Source organism: Miscanthus floridulus, chromosome 19, assembly GCF_019320115.1.
Source record: "Miscanthus floridulus cultivar M001 chromosome 19, ASM1932011v1, whole genome shotgun sequence".
NCBI classification, from domain to species: domain Eukaryota; kingdom Viridiplantae; phylum Streptophyta; class Magnoliopsida; order Poales; family Poaceae; genus Miscanthus; species Miscanthus floridulus.
In genome coordinates, this window is record NC_089598.1 from 81,492,138 (window position 1) to 81,519,320 (window position 27,183).

The following is a 27,183-nucleotide window of genomic DNA, read 5'->3' on the forward strand; positions in this document are numbered from 1 at the left end:
GGTACAACTACCAAGAACATGGCTAGCCTAAAATTCTGATACTCGCTACATTGATATACATTCTTGCAACTCGAGCGAGGATCCTAAGCACTCAACAAGCCAAGGAGCGTCGACAGGTTGGAGAAGCCCGCCTTGATCCAAACGTTCCCCTCTGCCACAATAATATCTATGCAGATTTTGAGCCTGTAGCCGTGCACAACCATCAAACACTCTTTGGTACCTCTCCTTCCAAACGATCCAAGAGACGAGCAAGAGCATAGAGTTGAATCCCTTACGCTGTCAGCTGTGGATTCCATTGCGGTGTATCATCAACCAATCTGTCAAGGATGCAGCGTCCACTAGCAGCAGCTATTGGAGACCGAGCGGGGATAGCACCATTAAACCCTTATGTCATGCTCATCGGTTGGTCACTTCATTGGCATTTCTTGTTGCTGCTAGAGATTGCGATTCCACTAGCAAATATGTCGATCGCTTCGTATATCTTGTTGCCTACTAATGTTGTAGCCTAAAGGTATGGGTGCTTATTATGGAAATGAAACACATGTACCCTCTCATACTCATTGTGGTTCCACCTATATCGATCATAATGTTACTAATTGGGCATATCTTTTTCTCTCTCATTGCATTCATCTCGGGCATCCTCTAGGACATGCAATCTAAGATCAGCTAGCACTTGATACCACTATGGAGCTTGTAATATCCTAAGTGTCAACGCCCTGTCACCCTCACATAGAGTTGTCCCTTCCACTGTTGTGAGGCACAATAGCTTTGACCTTTGACTATCTAGACCGATAAACCATATGCATCTATCAAGAAGAAGGAAGAATAAGTTGCACTGTTTGTTTTTCATTAAGCGACCATCCGCCTGATGTCCAGAATATAGAAATGCTTGTATTTTTCTAGAGTACTAATAGATCGATTATTCTTTTGTACTAGAGATTTTTTTCTCTCACTATTGGAGTAATTTTTTTTTCTATTTTATCATATTTTATATTATTTTAGTTTCATTTCCAGAAGTAAGGCATATGTTGTTGGCTTCATGTTAGTATTTAATAATGTCATGGACAAGTTATATCAAAACATGTGTAGCGGAATTTTTGGTTATTTTTTATGTAATGGTAGTAGTGGGTAATTTACCATCATGTATAGAGGCACTTTGATTTTAGCTTCGATTAATGTGACAATTTGTAAGCTTTGAGAATTATCATTGGATTCAGATACTAAGAAAATGCATTAATAATAATAATAATAATAATAATAATAATAATAATAATAATAATAATAATAATAAGAACAACAACAACAACAACAACAACATCATCATCATCATCAACAACAACAACAACAACAATAATAATAATTAAATAGAAAGAGTTACGCGTTATGAATGGCAATCTTTGGAATTATCATCGGATTCAGATACTAAGATAATGCATTTATAATAATAATAATAATAATAATAATAATAATAATAATAATAATAATAATAATAATAATAATAATAATAATAATAAAAAATAGGAATCTTTGAGTTGTCAACTTGTTTAACATTTTTTTATTTATAGTGAATGTGAAAATAGGCATAAGACAAATCTAGATCAATTATGTCACAAAATAGAGGAAATAGATCCACACCATTTTTTTAAAAAAATGTTCAAGTGACATAGAGAAAACAACTTCTGTATCTTTTGCTTATATGACAAAAAGGACATGGAGTGAAATCTGATTATCACTCGCTCTTGTCACAAATCTAAGCAAGAAGGCCCTATGGGGCAGACATCAGATACTCAAGCACATGAAATCAGGCAGTGAACTCTCCATTTCCATCTAGGACCAGGAGAGTAGCACTTAACTTGATGGGTTTCCCGAACTTTATAGATTTATTGTTTTTGTTACATACTCAATGCAGAACATTTTGGTCACGGTGTTAAACCTATAGGGGTACCTCGCAAAAAAAATAGAGGGCTATGCAGGTAAAAATAGACCATATCTGTCACAGGTTTTAGGAAAATGTATCAAACAATATAGAAATGAAGGGGTAAATGATAGTATCTCAGATTTAATCACAAAAACAAACACAGACATATTTTACGTTCTTTTTTTTTAGCAAAAGACATATTTTACGTTCTATATACAAGGAGTTTGAAACGAATGCAGCCCGTTTCTTTCATGGGCCTCAAACTCAAATACCCATTCCCTTGGACTAGGGACTAGGCCGAATTTGCTTTGGGCTACCAAATGAGGGATAGCGTCATTTCCTGGCCGTTGTTCCGGCCGGACGAAATCCGAAAACCCGTAAAATACACTGACACTGACAGTCTCGATCCCCGCAGTCATCGCGGGGAATCCGCCAGTCGCCGCCGGCGACTCACTCCCGCAACTCACCTGCTCTCAACCGCGACTTCGGCGCCCTACACGGCTTCCAAGTCGCAGGATGCGGCGGCGGCGGCGCCCGCATCCTACGTGGCCGCGTCTCCGCCTCCGCTTCCGCCGCGCCGACGTGTCAGCTTCCCGTCCACTCCCCAATCCCCATTCGTCCTATTACTTGCTCCGCCGGCAACTATTCGCCCCTCCCCACTAAATCCGCGGCCGTTTCCTCTCGAGCGTGGTCATGGCGGCGCAGGGATCCCTCGTCATGTGGAGGGCGGTCTTCGCGGCGCTGGGCGTGTTCATGGTGGCCACGCTGGTGTACACCTCGGCCACCGACGGCTCGCCGTTCCGCCCCGAGCTGCTTACGCCGTAAGTACTGCCCATGTGCTCGCTTGCGGATTGGTAGGAAGCTATTGCGATTTTGTGGAAATGGATATTGGAGAGGGTTGTGGATTGTGGAACTTGTCTGTCCGTTGATCATTTCAAAGCAACAACGAGCCACACAGCCACTCTCACAGTCCTATTACCTTACGTTCTCTGGTGGTAAGCAGTAAGCTGCATATTTAAGTGGCGTTCTCATTTTGAAATGCTAAGGAGACGTGATGAACTGGTGATGGTGTAGGTCTTGCAAGGCCGTCTATGTTGTGTTCTGAAGTTCAGTTTATTAATTAACCTTAGTTTTATGTATATACTATGCAATGAGTGTTTTATAGTCCCATCAGTCTGTTTATCTTGCAAAGTTGCAAGGTGCTGTCGGTGTTTTACCAATATGTTATCGTAGAAACAGTCTTGCCCATTGGTGCAAATTGTGTTGGTTGTTTTGCTATACGCAATGAAGTTTGTTCTTGAGAGATTGATACATTCATAACAACCAAACTATATGTTGCTTCAGAGCAGGCATTTCATAGCTCTTCCTCATGCTTACATGTATGCAAAATACATTCATTTAAAATTGTAATTCTTTGCTGTGTGTAGGTGGATGGTGGCAACACTGATTGATTTTTATGTGAACGTAATTGCAATCTCGGTAATGCCTTGATTTTTATGACTGATTCTTAAGCAGACACTTTTTTTTACAATGGTTTTCACCGAAAACTTGTTAAGTTACCATCTTTATGAGGATGATTTTGCTGGTAGGGCTTTTTTTTATAATCCTTGGTAGGTAACAAGAGACACTGTGTGGGGGTATTAACCCCTATACCCTTACGGCTAAGCTTTGGCCGGCCCGGATCGATGGGTCCGGTCCATCCGAAAGACGACGCGCGGCCCAGCCAACCTGGTTGGAGTCCTGCGCAAGGAGTCAAGGCGGATTTGGCGATCAAGCAGGATCCTGGTCGGTTAGAATAGGAATCCTTATCCGGCCACATATGGCAATTGTAACTGGCTAGGATTAGTTTCCAGATCTGTAACCCTGCCCCCCGTACTATATAAGGCGGGCAGGGGATCCCTTTAAAAAACATCTCTCATTGACATACAGCAATACCAATCAGACGCAGGACGTAGGTATTACGCCTTCTTGGCGGCCGAACCTGGATAAAACATCGTGTCTGTCTTGCGTCACCGTCTTGTTTGTGACTTACGCATCTGTCTGCCGACAATCTACTACCTTGGGCATACCCCTAGGTAGACTGCCGACCATATTTCGTCGACAGTGGCGCGCCAGGTAGGGGGTGTGCGTACTGCTCTCCAAGCAAACAAGACGGTCATCACCTCCGGCTCCATGGCTACGCCGAACGGCCTCACGTTCACCGTCGGCCAGATCACCTGGACCACCGGCTCCGACGACGCCATCGCCATGATCACGGAGGAGGCGTGGATTCAGTCTGCGCCGACCACTACTTCACTTGCATCGGCTACGGCTCCGACCACTACGGATACGGCTCCGACCACGATGGATCTGGCTCCGACCATGGTACATCCGGCTCCGACCACGCCTACGTCACTTCCAGCCACGCCGACGACCCGTCATCCGCTTCCCCGCTACAAAGGGAAGCAGATCGACAACACCGGCCTGCTCGACTCCATCGATCGGGTCGGCACCAAACTCGCTGAAACCCTAGCTCTGGTAAGTACGATCCAAAGTCAACCTAATGAGCAGGTAACCACTCCCCACAACAGATCTATCCGACCAGCTCGGACCAGTCGTCCTACGCGACTTGGAACAGATCTCGTGGTTATATCTACTCCTGAGGGGCGCTCCGCTCGTCGCCAGCCGACCTTCGCAACAGGTCTCCGACTCTCCGAGTACGAAGCCTCGACGGAGAACCACCAGGTCCAACCCTACGGCCTGCGAAACGCTGCTTCCAGCTACGCGTACAACCTACAACGCCGCTCGGATCTGTGTTTTATGCGCCGACCTCGGCAGAAGCCACGCAACTTCGTCAACATGGTCCGGATTGAAGATCATCGTGAAGGATCCGTCCACACGATCCAAGAGGGTGATTCCAGCTTCTCGTCTGGCACCGCATCTAATGCCTCCGTCCACACCGAGCTCCAGCATCACGAGGATGAAGGCGTCGAGTACGATATGAATATCCCGGATCACGCCCCGGGATTCCCGCAATTCCCGTCTTTCCCGCCAAGGCGAGGGGGTTTGATCAACGTGGTCAGCAATGACGAACCACCGGCAGTTGGCGAAACGGAACAAGAAAGAACTGCTCGCGAAGCACGCAATATTGACCAATTTAATCACCGACAGATCGAAGCTGAAGCAGACCAGGAGGCACGACGCATAAGGGTCCAGCCACGTGACCTCAACAATGCTTTCGACAGGGTGGGGGACAAACAAGTCTTCAAGACTCCAAGCGCCAATGTAGCCGTCGCCATGGCGACAATACAGCGGCTACCCAACACTCCCGAGACCCAGGCAGTTCGCGACGACATACAAGCTTATCTGACGGCTGCTATGGCTCAGACTGCAGAGATGATGAACCAAGCCCGGGCTCCATCCGTTTCAGTCGAATCAAGCCACAGCCGCCAATACTCAAGTCGCTCACAGCCACTCAACCAACGTGGCTCGCGCAACAACGACCCATCGGACAACCGGCAAGGCGGAAACGGTGGTCATGATGGTGGTCGGGACGACAACCGCCGCCGGGAGGATAACCGCCACGACGTTCGAAATGACAATCGCCGAGAAAACCGCGACAATCGCCGTGATAACCACGGTCGCAGGGCTAACCCAGATGGCAATCGAGATCGCCGCGATGGCAATAACGATCTCCGCCATTACCTCGGTGGACGTGACCTACGCGCTCGCATCAACCAGAGAGCCAACGATCGTGCATCTCATGAAAGCTATCGCCGTATGGAATATGACACTGCCCACGGCCCGCCGGGTCTGAAGCAGTTTACTCCACACCTTCGCCAAGTCATATGGCCCAAGAATTTCAAGCTCGAGAAACTCCAGAAGTACGACGGCAAGGAAAACCCCGAATTATGGGTCATGCTCTACGAAACTGCGTGCCGATCAGCCATGGCTGACGAGCACGTCATGTCTAACTACTTCCCAGTCGCTGTTGGTCATGCAGGTCACCAATGGCTGGTTAGCTTGCCGGCAAACTATTTTGATTCTTGGCAGGAGCTCAAGCAGGCCTTCATCAACAATTTCATTGCTACTTGTGAACAACCCGACAACAAGTACGATCTGCAACGGATCCGAGATCGGAAAGACGAACCACTGCGCGAGTACGTTCGGCGTTTCTCGGAGATGCGCATCAAGGTCCCGTCAATCTCCGACAACGAGGCAATCGAGGCTTTTGTCACTGGCCTCCGCTTCCACGACGCCCTAAGGGACAAGCTCCTCCGGAAGAGACCTGAATCAGTCACAGCGCTCCTGGCCACCGCCAAGAAATACGCGGATGTCGACGACGCTAAAAAGATAATTGTTGAAGAAGCAGCAAGGGTTCCACGTTCCGATCACCCCCCACACCACGACGATTACCGCGGCAGTCGTGGTCGGAACGACAATTTTGACCGCCGCAACCAGCGCAACGACTCCCGCGACCACCGTGACCAACGTAATCAGCGGCGTAACCGCCGTGACGATTACAGGAGCAAGCGCGCTCGGGAAGACGACGGCGAGGTCAATACTGTTAAAAAAGGGGGCGGACGTCGTAACTACGAAGACGACTACGCCAAAGCATTGAAGGGGCCCTGCCAGCTCCATCCTAAGTCGAACCATACCATGGAGAATTGCCGTGTCCTCAAAACTATCTACACGCGTCAACAGGTTCCGGATACGTCCGACAAGCCTAACAACGCAGGGGAACAGTGCAACGAGGATAACGACGACGACGATGCAGACCCTCGTCATAAATACGTCAAGCCAACTGATCGCGTGCACACCATCATCGACGGCAAGGTGTCCATTGAGACCAAACGAGAACGCAAGCTGCTCGCCCGCGCTTGCTTGAACATGGCAAACACCGACAACCTTCTCACCGATCCGCGGCTCCCTCCGTGGTCTCACCGTGAAATCTACTTCAGCAGGAAGGACCAATGGGCCGCCATACCTGAGCCAGGGCGTTTTCCCCTGGTCCTCGATCCTTGTATCAACAAGGTTCAGTTCGACAGGGTACTTATCGACGGCGGCAGCTCCATCGATATGCTGTTCAGGAACAGCCTGCCCGCCCTGAAAATAGCCCAGGCGGACCTGATGCCGTACGAGGCACAGTTCTGGGGCGTTCTCCCCGGACAGAGCTCTACACCTCTCGGGCAGATCACGCTACCTGTGCAATTTGGGACTCCGGACCACTTCCGCACCGACTACGTCAATTTCGTAGTCGCTGACTTCGACGGCACCTACCATGCTATTCTCGGTCGACCGTCGCTCACCAAGTTCATGGCCATACCTCATTACAGGTATCTGGTGCTCAAGATGCCTACCGAGAAAGGAGTCCTAACCCTCAGGGGCAACGTATACGCAGCTTACACCTGCGAGGACGACAGCTTCAAAGTCGCAGAGGCCCACGACCTCTCTATTCGCATGGCCGAGACCGTGCTCGACGCTAAGAAGGCCTCAACCGACCACCTGGAGATCCCAGACCTCGAGACTCCGCGCAAGAACATCAAGTCAAAGGAGCACAAGGTGATTCAGCTGGTCGATGGCGACTCCAGCAAAACGGCCCTTATCGGGGCCAACTTGGATCCCAAATAGGAAGACGCGCTCGTCGGGTTCTTGAGGAGCAACGTGGATGTGTTCGCATGGAAACCTGCCGATATGCCCGGTGTACATCGGAACTTGATCGAGCACTCTTTAAATGTCAACAGCAAGGCCAAACCAATCAAGCAGAAGCTACGACGTTTCGCTCGCGACAAAAAGGAGGCGATTAGGGTAGAAGTCACACGGCTTTTGGCAGCCGGATTTATTAAAGAAGTGTATCATCCGGAGTGGTTAGCCAACCCGGTTCTTGTACGCAAAAAGAATAATGAATGGAGAATGTGCGTTGATTACACTGATCTCAACAAACACTGCCCTAAGGACCCCTTCGGCTTACCTCGCATAGACGAGGTCGTAGATTCAACCGCCGGTTGCGAGCTGCTTTCCTTTCTCGATTGCTACTCTGGTTATCACCAGATCGCTCTAAAAAAGGACGATCAGATCAAGACGTCTTTCATCACGCCTTTCGGCGCCTACTGCTACACGACTATGTCGTTCGGGCTCAAGAACGCCGGTGCTACATACCAACGCGCCATTCAGGCCTGCCTCGCAGACGAGATAAAAGATGACCTAGTAGAGGCCTATGTGGATGATGTAGTTGTCAAAACCAAGGAAGCACATACCCTTGTTGACAACCTCAAACGTACCTTCACGGCCCTCAATACATTCCAATGGAAGTTAAACCCAAAGAAGTGCATCTTTGATGTTCCTTCTGGTATATTGCTAGGCAACGTCGTCAGTTACGACGGCATACGCCCTAATCCGGAGAAAGTCAAAGCTGTCTTAGACATGAAGCCCCCTAAAAAGGTGAAGGATGTCCAAAAGCTTACCGGATGCATGGCCGCTCTAAGCCGTTTCATATCAAGATTAGGAGAAAAAGGGCTACCGTTTTTTAAACTGCTCAAAGCATCCGAGAAGTTTGAGTGGTCGGAAGAAGCAGACGCTGCCTTCACGCAGCTAAAACATTACCTTACATCACCTCTAGTCCTCACTGCTCCTAGAGAAGACGAAACCCTCCTATTTTACATTGCAGCAACCAATCGGGTGGTCTCCACTACCATGGTGGTCGAGCGCGACGAGCCGGGCCACGCCTATAAGGTACAGCGGCCAATTTATTTCGTCAGTGAGGTACTCAACGAATCTAAGACCATGTACCCACAGATTCAGAAACTGCTCTACGCCATACTGATAACATCTCGAAAGTTGAGACATTACTTCGACGGATATCGTGTGGTGGTCATGACCGAGTACCCTTTGGGGGACATCATTCGCAATAATGATGCGAACGGGCGCATCGTCAAATGGGCAATGGAGCTATGCCCCTTCTCCTTGGAATTCGCAAGCCGTACTACAATCAAGTCTCAGGTACTCGTCGATTTCATCGTCGAGTGGACAGACTTAAGCACGCCTGCCTCTCCGGGATCCGACGAATATTGGACGATGTACTTCGACGGCTCTCTCAACATTGACGGTGCGGGAGCAGGGGTTCTTTTCGTGTCACCATCCAAGGAGCAGCTCCGGTACGTGCTCAGGATTTATTTCCCAGCATCTAATAACGCCGCCGAGTATGAAGCATGCCTGCATGGTTTACGCATTGCGGTTGAGCTTGGTGTCAAACGTCTCTATGTCTACGGAGACTCGGCTCTGGTCATCAACCAACTCAACAAGGACTAGGACACGACCAGCGAAAAGATGGACGCATACTGCAAATCGATAAGAAAGCTGGAAGGCTAGTTCTATGGCATCGAGTACATACACATGGTCCAGGACAAGAACCAAGCAGCGGATGCGCTGTCAAAGTTAGGATCATCCCGAGCCAAAATCCCACATGGTGTATTCGTCCAAGACCTGCTCACGCCTTCCATCGAAGAGGAAGATTCCACGGTCGACAAAGCTCCGGACCAGCAATTGGTGGCTACGGTTCCGGTGCCAAGCACAACCGAGCCGCCTCCGACCACTCATAAGCCAGACTGGAGAGTACCCTTCATCAAGTACTTAACAGATGGCAGCGGTTATACTGATCGGACAGAAAACGAGCGCCTAATGCGTCGCAGTAAGCAGTATCTGCTCGTCGATGGCAAGTTATGGCGCAAAAACGCAAAGGAAGAAATCTTGATGAAATGTATAACCCAGGAAGAAGGCGAACATCTCCTGGACCAAATCCACTCTGGCTCCTGCGGCAACCACGCGGCCTCAAGAACACTGGTCGGTAAGGCTTTCCGAGCAGGGTTTTATTGGCCGTCAGCAGTAGCCGACGCAGAGAAGCTAGTCCGCCACTGTGAGGGTTGTCAGTTCTTCGCCAAAAGAATCCACGTACCAGCACACGAGATCCAGATGATACCAGCCTCTTGGCCCTTTGCATGCTGGGGACTGGATATGATCGGGTCCTTCAAACCGGCTCCTGGGAAATTTACATGTGTTTTTGTGCTGATTGACAAATTTTCTAAGTGGATAGAATACATGCCTTTGGTACAGGCATCTTCAGAAAAGGCTGTCATGTTCCTCGACCAGGTCATCCACCGTTTCGGCATACCCAACAGCATCATCATCGATCTGGGTACTCAGTTCACCGGGAACGCTTTTTGGGACTTCTGCGATGAAAGGAGCATAGTAGTAAAATACGTCTCGGTGGCGCACCCTAGAGCTAATGGACAAGTCGAGCGGACAAATGGCATGATCTTGGACGCATTGAAGAAGAGGATGTACAGAGAAAACGACAAAGCCCCCGGAAGATGGCTCAAGGAGTTACCAGCTGTGGTCTGGGGCCTCCGAACTCAGCCCAGTCGTAACACCGGCGTCTCACCATACTTTATGGTTTACGGCGCTGAGGCAGTCCTCCCACCAGATATAGCTTTTAAACCAGCAAGGGTAGAGAACTTCGACGAGGGCAAGGTCAATGAAGTACGGGAGCTAGAAGTAAACAGCGCAGAAGAGAAAATGCTCGATTCTTGTGTATGTACGGCCAAATACCTTGCTGTTTTGCGCAGGTACTACAACAAAAATGTTAAAGAGCGGTTCTTCGTGGTCGGGGATTTGGTCCTGAAGTGGAAGACGAACCAGGCTGGTGTCCACAAACTTGCAACCCCATGGGAGGGACCATTCATGATCAAGGAAGTCACACGACCAACGTCTTACAGGTTAGCTCGCCTGGACGGTACGGACGTACCAAACTCGTGGCACATCGACAAGCTTAGACGTTTCTATGCTTAACTACTGAGATATGTACTCCTTTTGTACTTTCGATTTACTTCAATAAAGCAATTATGATTTCTTCGAGCACTCTAATGTGTCACTTCGAGTTTTATGGTTATTCTAACTTAGCCAGTAAAAGCCGACCACCACCCCTTCTACGGTTTTCGGAGCAGGCCCTGTCTCCGGTTCCTCCCAATACGTGCATAGGATCCGTTCTCTACGTTACGGGTGATCGGCAGGTCCCCCTTGGTTTAACTTGTCTGCGTCTACGTGTGCACAGGTCACCAGACCTCACACTCCGACCACATGAAAAACTAGGGCCGCACAAACTTTTCGGGATGATGTGTCGAGCACGATGGTACAACTAAACAGAACGTTAATACGTTCTTACTTAGTTACACCAACATAAAGTATCAAGCTTAAATACGCTTTATACAAAGCAAACAAGCTTATAATAATATACAGTTACGTTATTACAAGCTTGCCTGAAGAGGCTCAAGTTCACAATAACACAACTATGTCCTCCTTCTACAGCTCTAAGCCTATTACATTGGCTGGTCGAGGCGCATGGCACTTACTGCTCGCCGCTTCCGATACCCTACTCGAGTCTCGGGGACTCTTGTGCTAGTTGAGCTGAAGGGGATGGCCCCGCCGGTGCCTGGCTGGTCGAGACCGCAGGCTTCGTTGGTTGGCTCGCAGCTGATGGCATTTCCAGCTGACTCGTCGATGGCGTACCCTGTACAGGTGCTGTCCTACCTCCACACAGGTTAATATCGCCAATTATCTTTGACGACAAGTCCAGCTGGGCCGTCCGAAGCTCCTCTGCCTTGTCTGGGTCTACCTCCTTCGGGTACCCAGCCTCCAGGCGCTTGAGATCGATCAGGGGTAGTGGGCACGCACCATGCTTAGTACATGGGCACCCGTGTACTCACCAGCCTCCTTCACGAACTCCTGAAACCATCCCCACGCTTGTCTGCATCTCTCGACCAGCTCGAGCTGGGGCGTCCTCGGCTCTTCCTCTGTGAGCGCCGGGTCGATAAGGTCAAGGACGGGCACAATGCCAGTTGCCACTTCTTGGCACCGGTTCTTCCACGTGTCCCGCTCCTCGGAGGCCTTGAGGCATCGTGCTTTCCAGTCATCACGCTCTCTGATCACGGCTTCTAGGTGCTTCTTGGCATTGACTTTCAAAACTGAACACAGTACAAGACATCAAATGTGAAAACACGACAAGGCAAGGTGGGCAACAGAATGAGAAAGGTGATCTGGAATACTTACTTTTTAGTTCCTCCTTCATTTTGTTGGTGTGGTCTTGGAGTTGAGATTGGCTGCGTGCTAGCTTCACGTTGTCCTCCTTCAGGCGACCACACTCTGCGGTAACACGGCTATTTTCCCCTTGGAGGCAGGCCACTTTAGCTTCTAAACCTGCCTTGCAGCTGTTACTACCAAGAATACAACAACACAAGTCCTGCACTTGCTATGATAAGATGAAACTTTACTTGTTTTCTCCAGCTCTTTGTTATTGAGCTGGCCGACCAGGTTTTGGTTCTGTGTTTCTCGATCTGTCCTCTCCTGGTCGGCGGCTTCAAGTTGGCACCGCAAGCGTTCCACTTCGGCCGCCAGTTCTTTATTGATCGCCGTGATTCCTTCAATCTGGTCGAAGCACCTCTTTCGGTATTTTGCGGTTTTCATCAGGTCCTGCATACAGACAAGCTAAGTCAGACAGTTCGACTACATAACAGGGTCAAGGATTCAAGCCAAACGTACCTGGACTTCTGTCACCAGACGCTTGGCCGCCCGTTCGATTCTTAGGGTCTCTTCGATCTCTGGGATTTCTTCGTGCATAACCCATTCGTCGTTCCGATAGCGCGACACATATACATGTTGTCGCCTATCTTGGGGACGGCCCAGGACCTCTTCTACTTCTTCCTCTTCAGCCTCCTGTTCGGGAGGCGGCGCTGGTCTGGAGTCTGCAGACTCCACAACCACCAGGGCTTTTCCACGAGCCGTCGCGTCGGCAAGAATGCTCTGGGCCACTTCTGGCTGCTGCTCCTCGGCTAGATCCGGCTCCCTTGGCGCCATGGTATCCGCTTCAGCAGGGTTCGTGCTCGGAGCACTTGTACTCTGCTCGGCATACCCAACAGCATCATCATCGATCTGGGTACTCAGTTCACCGGGAACGCTTTTTGGGACTTCTGCGATGAAAGGAGCATAGTAGTAAAATACGTCTCGGTGGCGCACCCTAGAGCTAATGGACAAGTCGAGCGGGCAAATGGCATGATCTTGGACGCATTGAAGAAGAGGATGTACAGAGAAAACGACAAAGCCCCCGGAAGATGGCTCAAGGAGTTACCAGCCGTGGTCTGGGGCCTCCGAACTCAGCCCAGTCGTAACACCGGCGTCTCACCATACTTTATGGTTTACGGCGCTGAGGCAGTTCTCCCACCAGATATAGCTTTTAAACCAGCAAGGGTAGAGAACTTCGACGAGGGCAAGGTCAATGAAGTACGGGAGCTAGAAGTAAACAGCGCAGAAGAAAAAAGGCTCGATTCTTGTGTATGTACGGCTAAATACCTTGCTGTTTTGCGCAGGTACTACAACAAAAATGTTAAAGAGCGGTTCTTCGTGGTCGGGGATTTGGTCCTGAAGTGGAAGACGAACCAGGCTGGTGTCCACAAACTTGCAACCCCATGGGAGGGACCATTCATGATCAAGGAAGTCACACGACCAACGTCTTACAGGTTAGCTCGCCTGGACGGTACGGACGTACCAAACTCGTGGCACATCGACAAGCTTAGACGTTTCTATGCTTAACTACTGAGATATGTACTCCTTTTGTACTTTCGATTTACTTCAATAAAGCAATTATGATTTCTTCGAGCACTCTAATGTGTCACTTCGAGTTTTATGGTTATTCTAACTTAGCCAGTAAAAGCCGACCACCACCCCTTCTACGGTTTTCGGAGCAGGCCCTGTCTCCGGTTCCTCCCAATACGTGCATAGGATCCGTTCTCTACGTTACGGGTGATCGGCAGGTCCCCCTTGGTTTAACTTGTCTGCGTCTACGTGTGCACAGGTCACCAGACCTCACACTCCGACCACATGAAAAACTAGGGCCGCACAAACTTTTCGGGATGATGTGTCGAGCACGATGGTACAACTAAACAGAACGTTAATACGTTCTTACTTAGTTACACCAACATAAAGTATCAAGCTTAAATACGCTTTATACAAAGCAAACAAGCTTATAATAATATACAGTTACGTTATTACAAGCTTGCCTGAAGAGGCTCAAGTTCACAATAACACAACTATGTCCTCCTTCTACAGCTCTAAGCCTATTACATTGGCTGGTCGAGGCGCATGGCACTTACTGCTCGCCGCTTCCGATACCCTACTCGAGTCTCGGGGACTCTTGTGCTAGTTGAGCTGAAGGGGATGGCCCCGCCGGTGCCTGGCTGGTCGAGACCGCAGGCTTCGTTGGTTGGCTCGCAGCTGATGGCATTTCCAGCTGACTCGTCGATGGCGTACCCTGTACAGGTGCTGTCCTACCTCCACACAGGTTAATATCGCCAATTATCTTTGACGACAAGTCCAGCTGGGCCGTCCGAAGCTCCTCTGCCTTGTCTGGGTCTATCTCCTTCGGGTACCCAGCCTCCAGGCGCTTGAGATCGATCAGGGGTAGTGGGCACGCACCATGCTTAGTACATGGGCACCCGTGTACTCACCAGCCTCCTTCACGAACTCCTGAAACCATCCCCACGCTTGTCTGCATCTCTCGACCAGCTCGAGCTGGGGCGTCCTCGGCTCTTCCTCTATGAGCGCCGGGTCGATAAGGTCGAGGACGGGCACAATGCCAGTTGCCACTTCTTGGCACCGGTTCTTCCACATGTCCCGCTCCTCGAAGGCCTTGAGGCATCGTGCTTTCCAGTCATCACGCTCTCTGATCACGGCCTCTAGGTGCTTCTTGGCATTGACTTTCAAAACTGAACACAGTACAAGACATCAAATGTGAAAACACGACAAGGCAAGGTGGGCAACAGAATGAGAAAGGTGATCTGGAATACTTACTTTTTAGTTCCTCCTTCATTTTGTTGGTGTGGTCTTGGAGTTGAGATTGGCTGCGTGCTAGCTTCACGTTGTCCTCCTTCAGGCGACCACACTCTGCGGTAACACGGCTATTTTCCCCTTGGAGGCGGGCCACTTTAGCTTCTAAACCTGCCTTGTAGCTGTTACTACCAAGAATACAACAACACAAGTCCTGCACTTGCTATGATAAGATGAAACTTTACTTGTTTTCTCCAGCTCTTTGTTATTGAGCTGGCCGACCAGGTTTTGGTTCTGTGTTTCTCGATCTGTCCTCTCCTGGTCGGCGGCTTCAAGTTGGCACCGCAAGCGTTCCACTTCGGCCGCCAGTTATTTATTGGTCGCCGTGATTCCTTCAATCTGGTCGAAGCACCTCTTTCGGTATTTTGCGGTTTTCATCAGGTCCTGCATACAGACAAGCTAAGTCAGACAGTTCGACTACATAACAGGGTCAAGGATTCAAGCCAAACGTACCTGGACTTCTGTCACCAGACGCTTGGCCGCCCGTTCGACTCTTAGGGTCTCTTCGATCTCTGGGATTTCTTCGTGCATAACCCATTCGTCGTTCCGATAGCGCGACACATATACATGTTGTCGCCTATCTTGGGGACGGCCCAGGACCTCTTCTACTTCTTCCTCTTCAGCCTCCTGTTCGGGAGGCGGCGCTGGTCTGGAGTCTGCAGACTCCACAACCACCAGGGCTTTTCCACGAGCCGTCGCGTCGGCAAGAATGCTCTGGGCCACTTCTGGCTGCTGCTCCTCGGCTAGATCCGGCTCCCTTGGCGCCATGGTATCCGCTTCAGCAAGGTTCGTGCTCGGAGCACTTGTACTCTGCTCGGCTGTCTTCTCGACCAGCCGCTCGGGAACTGGCGTTTGGTTGTCCGCCTGCTGAGGTCCAGGCGGAGTTCCTACTACAGGCTCCTCCACGGCTGGCTGCTGGGCAGTTTGTCCCGCCGTCGCTGGCGAAGTTGTGCCGCACCCGGCTAGCTGGTCGGGGTTCTCGGTGGACGCCGACCTAATATATCAGAGACAATTTCAGAAGATAATAGTATCCAATGCAAATTACAAGCTTACATCAAAGATATAGATACTTACAGCTTCGATTTGCGGAATGATGTGGCAAAGGAGCGTCTCCTCGACCGTCCCTGCTCCGCGTGCTCGGCAGGTTCCACCGGGTCTTTTTCCACCTCCGGTACAGGCGTCGGGGTTTGATGCTCGATGTCTCCCTCGCTTGTCCTCTGTGTTGCAGTGGTCGGTGATGCGATCACTGCTGGCACGGAGGAGCCACCCTGCTCCGAAGACCCCATTTGTCTTCTCCTCTTTCGAGGGACGAGCCGGAAGATGTCCGCATCCTCTGCTTCGTCGTCCGACAGGGGGAAGACGGCTTGGCGTCGTTTGCTGGCCGCCGGACGCTTGTCAGCGGCTCTGGTCGGTGCGTCCTCCACAGTCTTGAGTGCCGCCCAGTGGACGTCGTCGGTCCTGGCGCTGGTCTGGGCGGTTGGGTCGGCAGCTTGCGGCCAATCTACACCGGGGGGAGGCGACACGAACACTGCTGCCCGGTCACGACCATTACACTGCGACACAAAACGGGGACAACAGTCAATTTCTTGTTACAACATGACTCTACAGTTAAAAGGAGGCATCAATTACCTTTGGGGTGTTAGTCGCTGAATTCTCACTCTTGGTAGTAGGAGAATTCTTACTCTCATCGAGAGTAGATGACACTAGGAGTTGGGGCAATTTTCTTGTCTATTTCTCACACAAGCTCACACAAATGCCATACCAACCCAAGGGGTTGGGGTTACATATTTATAGGCTGCTAGCCAGCCAAGCATATGCCAAGATGCTAGTCTAAGATGCTAGTCTAAGATGCTAATATGCTGTCATAGCTAAGATGCTGTCCTCTAGTTAAGATGCTGTCCTCTAAGATGCTGTCCTCTAGTCTAAGATGCTGTCCTAAAAACAGAAAAACAGCCACAAGGACCATGACCATGTGAGCATCATAGCCCCACAAAGACCAGCCACACATGAGACTTATCCATCATGGGGGAGGTCGAGCCAGCTTGAAGGCGTGCTCGATGTCATTCAGCCTGACGTAATTGGGATCGACCAGGTTAAATAGCTCCCCAATCCTGGCCTTGATTTTCATCTTGTCGAGCGGCTCCTTCCTGGTCCTTGTCGGATCGGCGCTCCCCTGGTACTCGAAGCCTGGATGAACCCTCTTTTGGCAGGGCTGGATCCTTCGGCTGATGAAGTTCCCGACCACACTGGGGCCATCTAGCTTTCCCCACGGGATCATCCCGAGCAGTTCGGCGATCTACTCCAGGTTCTCGGGCTTTTCTGTCCAGCTATTCTTCTTCTCTGGAATCAGTCCCACGTCACACAGGGTGATGGTGTTCGGCTCTTCACGGATGTAGAACCACTTGTACCACTCATCCAGCGAGGTGTTCCAGGGGCAGTGCAAGTATTGTGCTTTCATGCCGTCGCGCAGATTCAGGTAGACGCCTCCGGCTATCTTCGAGCCACCGCTCCCTTTCTTCCGAAGACAGAACATGTGGCGAAAGAGGTCGAAATGGGGCTGGAAGCCACCATAAGACTCGCAGAGATGAATGAAGGTGGAGATAAGGAGAATCGAGTTGGGATGTAGATTGCAAATCCCAATCTCGTAGTACAAGCAGAGACCCTGAAGGAAAGGGTGCACTGGAATCCCGAAACCCCGTTTGAAGAAGTCTTCGAAAACCACAATCTCACCTGGTTGTGGATCGGGGAAGCTTTCTCCTTCCGGCGCACGCCATCCCGCGAGTGCCTTGTTGTGGAGCACTCCCATGGCGACGAGGTCCTCGATGGTCTGCTCATTGCTCCGCGACTTCCACCATTCCTTCGCCATGACCCCGCCTTTTTTCTGGGCGTCTCTCTTCGCCATTAGTCTGTCCTTACTAAGGGGGTGGATGCGGTGGCGAGGGGATTGGCGACGATTTTCGGAGGAATAGGGTTTGGCAGGAGGAAGAAGAAGGTTGCGGTGGCGAATGACAATGGGGAACGGTGTGAGTAGCTTACCAGATCTACATTATATAAAACAAAGAGCTCCGTCGTTTCGTCCGCCTGAGATTATTGGGAGACGTGCGCACGCGCCGCAAACGGTTGTTCACACAACCTCGAGATCTACGCCAATAAACGCGCCTCTTCGTTAATAGTGTAAGAGGGCCCACACTGGCGCACCTCCATACATGTGCCAAGCGACTGTTTGCCAGAAAGGAGTAAGAAGACAGAATGACGTACTATACCCATTTGCTTTTTTGACCAGGCGTGTCAGACTGGACTTGGCAGAGAATAGAGATAAATAAATACACCGAATAAATACATCAATGGCATTCGCGTTTTCGATGCCCGTTTCGCGCTAAGGATGGATCAGAGACTGCCCAGACCACTGAAGTGCTCGGGGACTTCCCAGACCACTGCTGTGCTCGGGGACTGCCCAGACCACTGCTGTGCTCGGGGACTGCCCAGACCACTGCAATGCTCGTGGACCGCCCAGACCACGGCCGTGATCGTGGACCGCCCAGACCACTGAAGTGCTCGGGGACTGCTCCGACCACTAACGTGCTCGGGGACTACTACGACCACTATCGTGCTCGGGGACTGCTCCGACAACTGGTGTGCTCGGGGGCTATCCCGACCACTGATCGGAGAATTGTTCTTCTCGGCTACATGTGATTTGTACTCACATACAGTTGAAAGACATTTATTTAGACCTTGCTACAAGGCTCATACTTCGCCTTCCAGCAAGCTCGGGGACTACATCGGTACGATGCACCTGCCGGTGCATCTCGTATCGCCTGTACGACGATTGGGTTCTCAACTTAATTGAGAATTCTTTTTAGACCCTGGCACCACGTGCCTACTTCACCTACTACCAGGCTCGGGGACTAAGTGGGCACACTTCATCTTGCGGTGAATGTGTTTGTTTTTCGACCACTACGCCTCTGATGATCAAAGATGCTACGCTTCAAGACGCACTTACATTTCTTTTCAGAAATACAAGTGGGCACACTTCCCAGGACAGAAATATTTTTCTTTTTTCTTAAGAGCACCATACATTCTTCGGACAACCTATTTCTCCGGCGACGACGGTGGTCGGAAGATGTCAAGGACTCGGGCATAACCTGTCGGAGAAGGTCGAAATGGCGTGTCGCAGCATAATACATGGTGCTCGGGGACTAGCTGTGGGGGTATTAACCCCTATACCCTTACGGCTAAGCTTGGGCCGGCCCGGATCGATGGGTCCGGTCCATCCGAAAGACGACGCGCGGCCCAGCCAACCTGGTTGGAGTCCTGCGCAAGGAGTCAAGGCGGATTTGGCGATCAAGCAGGATCCTTGTCGGTTAGAATAGGAATCCTTATCCGGCCACATATGGCAATTGTAACTGGCTAGGATTAGTTTCCAAATCTGTAACCCTGCCCCCCGGACTATATAAGGCGGGCAGGGGATCCCTCTAAAAAACATCTCTCATTAACATACAGCAATACCAATCAGACGCAGGACGTAGGTATTACGCCTTCTTGGCGGCCGAACCTGGATAAAACCTCGTGTCTGTCTTGCGTCACCGTCTTGTTTGTGACTTACGCATCTGTCTGCCGATAATCTACTACCTTGGGCATACCCCTAGGTAGACTGCCGACCATATTTCGTCGACACACTGTCAAATTATTACTTGGGCCTTGGGGAGGTGCCTTGGTACTTCTGGAAGTACAATCTGATGGTACCTCCTAGGGTTGGAAAAATGACTCCTTGTGGAAAGTGAAGCAAAGCAGCTACTAGTCTATTCATTTTGAGCTATACCATTGACAATATATTTGACATAAGGTGGAATAATAGATTATGGAGCTATCAGTCTTATGACTTACTGTTTCGAATAGAATGTTTGAACTCTATGCTTTGTGCATTATTAAGTTCACTTGATGTTTGTAGGATACTTGTATTTAAACTATTTTTTCTACCAGTTATTTGGCATTTCCCCTTTATCCGTATGACATGATTAACTAATAGAATGTTTAATTTGAGGGATCAACCTATCTACGATCATGTGGTCATCCCATGAATTTTGGTGGGATCTACCCATTCCTCACCATTTTACTGATCATTTGCTTTTGACAGATGAGGTGGTGATGGATTTTGACCCATTCCACTCCTCAAATTAAACAACAATGTTAGGTTCGGAGTTAGATTGGATGATCCATCACCATCCTATTACTCAAACCAAATACATGCCTAACTTGCATTAGTTCATTTTGGTTCAGGTCATCGTGAACTCATGATTGCACGTTGGTTGCATACTTGCATCTCAGAAATGAGTGTCCAAATAATAAGGAATTCTCTTTTGTGCCATTATCTGTCTTAGCTATATTATCCTTTGTCAGTTTGTGTATTAGAGTTATTAGCTGAAACTTTCTATTTTGAGTTTTGCAGATACCTGAACCCCAGTTCTGACCTTTGTGCATACTGACTAGAAAGTTATCATGCAAATCATTTTTTCTGTCATATCCCAAGTGAATGTTATCCTCTGATTAGCTTGAATAATTCCTGAAGAGTAAATGCTCCTGTTAAACTTGGCCAAATAGGTCTGGGGATTGAGCCTTAGAATGTTGAATAATTTAATTCTTACCTATTTACATGTTCTTATTATTTTTGGTACATTTATGGAGATCCAATTTCATTTCTAACTTGACTTAAGTTAGAGATGCTTCTTGTGTGGTGTTTCAGGCTTGGGTTATCTACAAGGAAGCAAACTGGATTAGTTCTGCTGTGTGGGTGGTTCTGTTGTGTTGCTTTGGCAGGTATTGGACTCCTTATCTTTAATATTTTATATCTCTTAGTTTTGTAGCTTCTTTTTGTGCTTCTATACTTCTCTTTGACTGGATGAGTCTTATTGACTTGATGGTATCCACATTTTTTTTATTCTTTTATCTTTTCAGTGCTGCTACTTGCACTTATATTGTTAAGAAACTTTTTGAAGTAACATCTGCGGGGTCATCCCAAGATCCACTTGATCTTCTGTTTATCAGGTAGAGTGCCAAAATCTTCGCGACTAGTTCTTTAGATTTCTATACCTTTGGCTACTTAACCAGCATACTTAAAGCCCCAGGTTAGTTGCATTCTAGAATCTAGATGTTATCTAATATACTGAAGCCGCAAATTTCATTCCACCAAATTCCTTTCTGCTACTCTGCATATTGTAGCCTCACATGCTGACCTTGTTGATCAAATGAGATATCCAATAAAATTAAGTTGATACTAGTTTGTCTTGACATGTATTCTTGAAACATTTTCAGGCAAGGTAATCTATCCCAAAGAAAGTGCTCTTATATTGTAATCGGAAGGGTTATTTTCAGCATTTTGGGAATATTCATGGCTGCGGTTGTCGTATATACTGTCATCAATGATGGACTACCTTTTAGGAAGGAATTGTTGACACCGTAAGTGAATACAGTTCATACTTTGTTGCTTTGCTGATTTCTGAAGCCCATTGAGCTCAATGTAATTGATGCAAGTGTGAAAAGAGTAACTAAATGCAAGATTGCAGCATCCCAAGAACAATAACCGCACAGTTCTAGGTTGTTTTAACTTTCCAAATATGGAGTAAATGTGACATATGGGAATCGTGCTATACACTGAAGTTATAGTCAAGATTTTTTAATTGCTAAACTTTTATATCGAGTTATTTTTTTATGAAACTGTAGGATTTCAGAACGGTAAACAAAAAACTGCATGTCCTAGTTAAGTTTCGCAGATCCCTCAAAAAAAGGTTAAGTTTCACAGATATTCCAGTTAACTTGGTCTGCGCACCCCCCCCCCCCCCCCCAAAAAAAATGTAACCCATTGAATCTTGTTAAATACTAGTGTGTAATCTGAGTAGGAGGTACCATGTCCCAATGTATTAATACTAGTGTGTAATCTGACTAGGAGGTACCATGTCCCAATGTATTGACATGTGAGCTTCAGTCTCTCCCACACTGCTACTCAACCTTGGCCTCATTCACTCCTTCCTGCCCTTTCCTGCTGCAGCAGTTGCAAGCCATGGCGATAGGTTGTGGGCTTGTGGCAACCTAGATGACTATGGTGGTTTCTTTACGAGAGAGTGCTGGTATCATGTGGGGCTGCACCTACGGCTGCCGGAACAAGAGGGCATCATAATCTTAGATTGATTAGTGATTGGTTGAGAAAAGGAAGGTGATCGGTTTAGTCAATTGATTAGTTAGATTGGGAGAAAAGTTAGGAGAACTGGTTGGCTTGTTTGCCTATGTAATCCTGGACGTTGTACTCTAGAAATCTAGCAATGAAACAATCTTCCTCCTATCCTCTCTCTACCTCTCAGGGCCAACATAGATTGGGAGCGACGAGGCAAGGAGCCTTGGCAGCCGGCTGATCACCACTACCACCTAAGAAGCCTTGGCCCTCAACCGCCAATTCCTCCACCAGGGCATAACAGCTGGATTAAAGAGAGAGAATTTTTTTTTGGCACGGAGGGGGGGGCGGGGGGGGGGGGGGGGGGGGGGGGGGTGTTGAAAGTTGTGATTAATTTAACAAATGTTTTTTGCCAAAAAAAACCAAGTCAGACAACTATTTTTTTGGTATTTGCCTGTTAGTATTTTTAAAAGTTATAACAAAAAATCTCTAAATATTTACTTGATTTAACAATTTAGGGTGGCAAGTGAATAGATTTCTGTTCATCATGTGTACTAAAAGCAAGAGTTAGTACAACTCAGTATCCAACAATTAAAATGGAAAGCTCCTACATGTGTTGGATGGTTTAGATGCATAGTTCTATTCAAAGCATACTTATCATTTATCAAACATAAATATCAAGTTTAATGTTTCAATTGTGCACTCAGGTGGATGGCGGCAACCTTAATTGATTTCTATATAAATATCTTTGCAATATCGGTAAGACAACTTAAACTTTGGCTCCTATGTAGTACTCCCTCCGTCCCAGTATATAAGGCGTAACCACCTCTGGTTCAAAGACCAAGGAACATATTTAATTCTCTCTCACAATACTAGTGCTATTGCATCGATATACGTGTGCCTAGAGAGAGCACGCCTTATATTATAGGACATGAATAAAAAAGGTTACGCCTTATATTCTGGGACAGCGGGAGTACAAGTCATGAGATAGATGCAATCATACTTAACTTTTTGTATTTGTTTAAAATAATTTGTGTGCATGGATGAGCTGTGAAAATTTACTGCTTATGTTTACTTTGTCCAAAAGGATGGAGAACACATTTTTTATAACGATTACATGAATTTTATTTGAAATTCTGAGCATTGATACCATAGTGTTATTAGTTTCATTTCGATCATAGAGAGCATGTATTTTCACTGGAAATGTAATCAGTAGAGTTTGTTCATAATATTTACATTTGATATCCTGGTCTGCACTTCTCTCTTTTAGACCCTGATAGAAAATGTTCGGCAACAATTGTGTTTTAACTTAATGGTCATTATATATATGGCTTATTTATGGTTTCTGAATTCTTCCCGAGCGAAGATGATTCTAGATTGGGATACGCTTTGACATTAATATTTTGCTCCCTAATAGGCATTATGTCCAAGTGTTAATATTTGATAATATGCCTACAGGTCTGGGTTACTCACAAGGAGTCATCTTGGATATCAACTACCATTTGGATTGTCTTGTTGATATGCTTCGGAAGGTATATAAATCTCTTTTTGGGGCTCCAAGCACCAACTTCTTACCACTTTTTTTACTTTAATACTCCTTCCGTTCCAAATTGTAACTCATTCTGGCTTTTCTAAGTTCATAGATTTTCTATGCACCTAAATATACATTATATCTAGATACCTAGTAAAAGCTATGTACCTAAAATTAGCTATAACGACTTACAATTTGGAACGGAGGGAGTAGAATCCATTTACTGTGTGCCGATTTTGATGCAACACTTCGTTAGCCAAGTCGTTTCTATCTTATCTTCAGTTTGTCGATTGGTGTAGCATATCTCATTCTGTTGGAAGTAATCTTTATTTAAGAGCAATGGCCATGTCATTCATGGCAGGTAATGATAGAAACGAAGTTGTCCTCTAATATAGTATCATTCTTTCCTGAGTTCTCTCCTCCCTACCGGGTGCCCTTCATCTGGAAGGTGTTCAGTCACTAGCACTTATAGAGAGAAAATATTGCTGTTCTTTGTGCCAGCACCTTGGTCCCATGTGGCCGGCCAGATGGACAACTGCCCACTGCCCTTGTCCGCCTGCTCTTGCTGCCATCTTGGCACAGCTTGTGCACACACCCATGACAGTATCATAATTGGGTCTGCTCTTGCATGCATGCAAGGTGGGCCTATTGTAGATGTGGGACTTTCCCAGCAACACTTTGCCTACATATATGTGTACCTTCCGTGTGATATCTTGCTTACAGAAACTAACCAAATTGATATAGTCAGCTAGCAAATCTAGTTGTGAATAAACAGTACTAGTAATTGCCCTGCAATATTATTTCTGGAGAGTCCCATGTTTGCAAAGAGATTGTCAGAATACTTCTACTTGCAAATCTTAACATAAGCTGTAACTATTCAATATATATCACTTAAATGCTGTAATTAATTGTTATGTGTTAACCAGCATTGTTTTGTTGATGTCTGTAATTAGTTTGTTATCATGATATGTATATGTTTTCATACGTTAAGTACTGTAATGTTATGTAATACTTCTCTCTAGGAATATCTTCCCTCAGGGTTATGCCCGATTCATATATGTGGGTGGTGCTTTCCTTGAAACAATTTGATATAGTACAATATATAAAGCTGCTTTAACCCTGTCAACTGAAGTATGTGAAGGATCAGTTGTGCATTTGGGGTGCATATTTTGTTTCCTTTTGGTTATTATGCATTCATATCAGTGATATGTTACACAAAGTTGTGAGCCATATTGATGATTTTATTCAAGTAATTTATTGACCTTCATTCTTTTTCCCCCTTCTGTGCATTAGCATCACAACATGCGGCTACATTGTCCTCCAACTTTTCAAAGTATCATATCAAGATCCAATCTACCACGTGCTATTGAACTCTCACAGCAAGTATGGAATTCCAACTTCACTGTGATAATTCATCTTCTATGATCCTGGTTAGCTTACAGCTGTCTAAACTTCAGCTTGTCATCTGGTCATTGATTTTCCATTCATAATTCACTTGTTTGAAATGTAGGAAGATTTGAAAATTCATTGAAGTTGTATGTGCAGCTTGGCTGGCAATATTAAAATGTTCCTTCTGTCTATATGTAAGGTACCACAATTAAGGGGACAGCGGATAGCAATTAGAGAAGTTATTTTGCTTTGAATAAAATAACACATGTGCTGACTTGTCTGCAAAATGAAACTGTAACCTGAAGTTCTTTATTGTATTTCTAAATTAAATTGCTTGGACAGTAATCTCCTTTTGTTGTCATCATTGTCGTGGTCCTGAATCGTACAATGCAAACAATTTAGAAAATCATGTGACGGTTTTTATTTTGAATGATGCACTAGACACTTGATGATGCACTAGGAGTCAGCAGCTCGGTGTCAGCAGTCATTTGGGCAGATTAGCTCAGGGCCAAGCCCTTTGAGAATGGACTGAGGTCAAGCATCAAAAGGTTCAGTAGTCTCTAGCAGGGCACTATCTTCAGCTTGGCATGCCAGGATCAGTGTCAGCAATGATCAGATCAGCAGCAGGAGGATCAGGAGGTGAGAGGCGCCCTCCAGGGGACAGGAAAGGGACAGGGAAGGTTGTTGTGCCTCAAAAGAAAATCAAGAAACCAAAGATCTCTAGAGAAACTCGTATGGCAGTACAAGCAGCAGTAGCAGTAGCAGAGCACCGAGAACGTGAGGGGGACAGATGTATTTCCAGTGAGGAGCCGCATTCCACTCAGCAGCAGCCCCAAATCCAGTCTACCCCTCGTCACAAGTCTGGTTGTATTCACTCTCACCAGCTTGAGATGATTGGTGAGGAGGGCACTCAATGGGCTCAACAGAGGGAGCGCTAGAGGCGGCAGGAGCAGGAGCAGGAGAGACAGCCAGAGCCAGCCGGATCTCCTCTACCCATAGTTGCTCGGCTTCTAGATCTTAGAGGAAACAAAATTCAGAAATTAAGATTTGTGCCTCATGACGAATGATTCACAAAACCAAGGAAGACAGCACGTGGACCCTTCTGGACTGATTTGCAGGCCCTCTTCTATAGGGATATGACTCAGTGGAGTCGGGTCAAGCTATATATTCACCACAGGATCACTGTTGAGATCCTGGCAACATCTGTAGGAGTAAGTGAGGAAGAAATTAGGGCACATTTGACAAACATGCCTTGCTTGCTTGAGGTCTCAGATATATTGCAGACTGGGTGGGAATTTTCTTTGCTACTCTTTGGATTCCTCAAGACCGGTCTTCCATTCAGTTTATGTTTTCCGGTGAGTCTCACCCAGCTGACTAGAGGGCAAATATCAATAGCTCTTGGAGTTCCTTTCAGGGAAGGGCGGGCATGGTGCAAGCGGTAGAGTCTTACCGCTTATGTGCAAGCGGTAGAGTCTTACCGCTTGTGACCGAAAGGTTCCGGGTTTGAGTCGCAGTCTCCTCGCATTGCATAGACGAGGTTAAGGCTTGCCATTGACATCCTTTCCTAGACCCCGCACAAAACGAGAGCTCTCTGCACTGGTTACGTCCTTTATTTGGAGTTCCTTTGGTGCCTGACACAAGGTTGTTGTGCCCTCACAGGTGGCATAGTACCTCCTCGGGATGTTGTACCCATGTGTTGATCTAGCTGCATGCTGCACCGTTGTGGGGGAGGGGGGGCACGAGTGGTGGTGCAGGGCGCTTGGTTCTGCGTCCTTTGGATGCTGGCCCGCTCTGGCGATCTGTATGCGTTCATGCACTTTGACTAGGGAGTGTTCGACCGTTTAGGCACTGACCGTCCATTGCGTGAGCCACGTCTGAGTGTTGGAATTGTCCTACATGACAAAGATAGGCAGCGCTGGCTGGGTGTGTGCAGCGCGTGTGTGCCCGCAAGGCAGAGCGCGTGGGGAGCAACACTTGCTGCAACATACTGAAATAAATTGAAACATACGCTTGCAACATATGTGTATAGCCACTGCAACATATGCAACATTTAGATAAAACACTTGCAACATACTTCTGAAACATTTGGAACTTACATTTGCAACATACGCGTATAATCACTGCAATATATGCAACATCCAGATGAAACATGCAACATCCAAATGAAACAACTGAAACATTTGAAAAATATACTTGCAACATACGTGTATAGCCATTGCAAAATATGCAACTAGAAGGATACCCTGCGTGTTGTTGCGGAACTTTCTTAGAAAT

At 47.6% G+C, this 27,183-nt stretch overlaps 2 protein-coding genes across 4 annotated transcripts; one reads left to right on the plus strand and one right to left on the minus strand.

Moving 5' to 3' along the window:
* The first annotated feature begins 2,472 nt into the window (after positions 1 to 2,472).
* LOC136527473 (uncharacterized) lies at positions 2,473 to 25,270 on the plus strand. Of its 3 annotated transcripts, none has more exons than XM_066520218.1 (9): positions 2,473 to 2,739; positions 3,346 to 3,397; positions 20,568 to 20,641; positions 20,780 to 20,869; positions 21,137 to 21,280; positions 22,697 to 22,748; positions 23,448 to 23,521; positions 24,814 to 24,950; positions 25,031 to 25,270. In XM_066520218.1, exons 1-8 carry the CDS (start codon positions 2,612 to 2,614, stop codon positions 24,926 to 24,928), a joined length of 729 nt encoding a protein of 242 aa, XP_066376315.1. In that variant the 5' UTR covers positions 2,473 to 2,611; the 3' UTR covers positions 24,929 to 24,950; positions 25,031 to 25,270. The 3 variants fall into 3 exon arrangements, with proteins under 3 accessions (XP_066376315.1, XP_066376316.1, XP_066376317.1); XM_066520219.1 differs by having other exon boundaries at positions 24,814 to 24,903; XM_066520220.1 differs by lacking the exons at positions 2,473 to 2,739; positions 3,346 to 3,397 and adding an exon at positions 13,306 to 13,461.
* LOC136528608 (uncharacterized) lies at positions 15,055 to 16,515 on the minus strand. Its single transcript, XM_066521568.1, has 5 exons — positions 16,510 to 16,515; positions 16,252 to 16,380; positions 15,902 to 16,098; positions 15,281 to 15,821; positions 15,055 to 15,211 (listed from the first exon to the last, which is right to left on the minus strand). The coding sequence occupies exons 1-5, from the start codon at positions 16,513 to 16,515 to the stop codon at positions 15,137 to 15,139; spliced, it is 948 nt and encodes a 315-aa protein (XP_066377665.1). The 3' UTR covers positions 15,055 to 15,136.
* Positions 25,271 to 27,183: the final 1,913 nt, after the last annotated feature.

What these genes read in the sequence shown, in the direction of transcription:
- LOC136527473 (XM_066520218.1), top strand. Translation starts at nt 2,612, where the DNA reads ATGGCGGCGCAGGGATCCCTCGTCATGTGGAGGGCGGTCTTCGCGGCG. An exon ending in CTGTTGTGTTGCTTTGGCAG is followed by an intron (nt 20,642 to 20,779) that starts GTATTGGACTCC and finishes TTATCTTTTCAG; the next exon opens with TGCTGCTACTTGCACTTATA. An exon ending in TTGTTGATATGCTTCGGAAG is followed by an intron (nt 23,522 to 24,813) that starts GTATATAAATCT and finishes TCTGTGCATTAG; the next exon opens with CATCACAACATGCGGCTACA.
- LOC136528608 (XM_066521568.1), bottom strand. An exon ending in ACTGGGCGGCACTCAAGACT is followed by an intron (nt 16,099 to 16,251) that starts GTGGAGGACGCA and finishes GGGTCTTCGGAG; the next exon opens with CAGGGTGGCTCCTCCGTGCC. An exon ending in GTCTGGTGACAGAAGTCCAG is followed by an intron (nt 15,212 to 15,280) that starts GTACGTTTGGCT and finishes GTCTGTATGCAG; the next exon opens with GACCTGATGAAAACCGCAAA.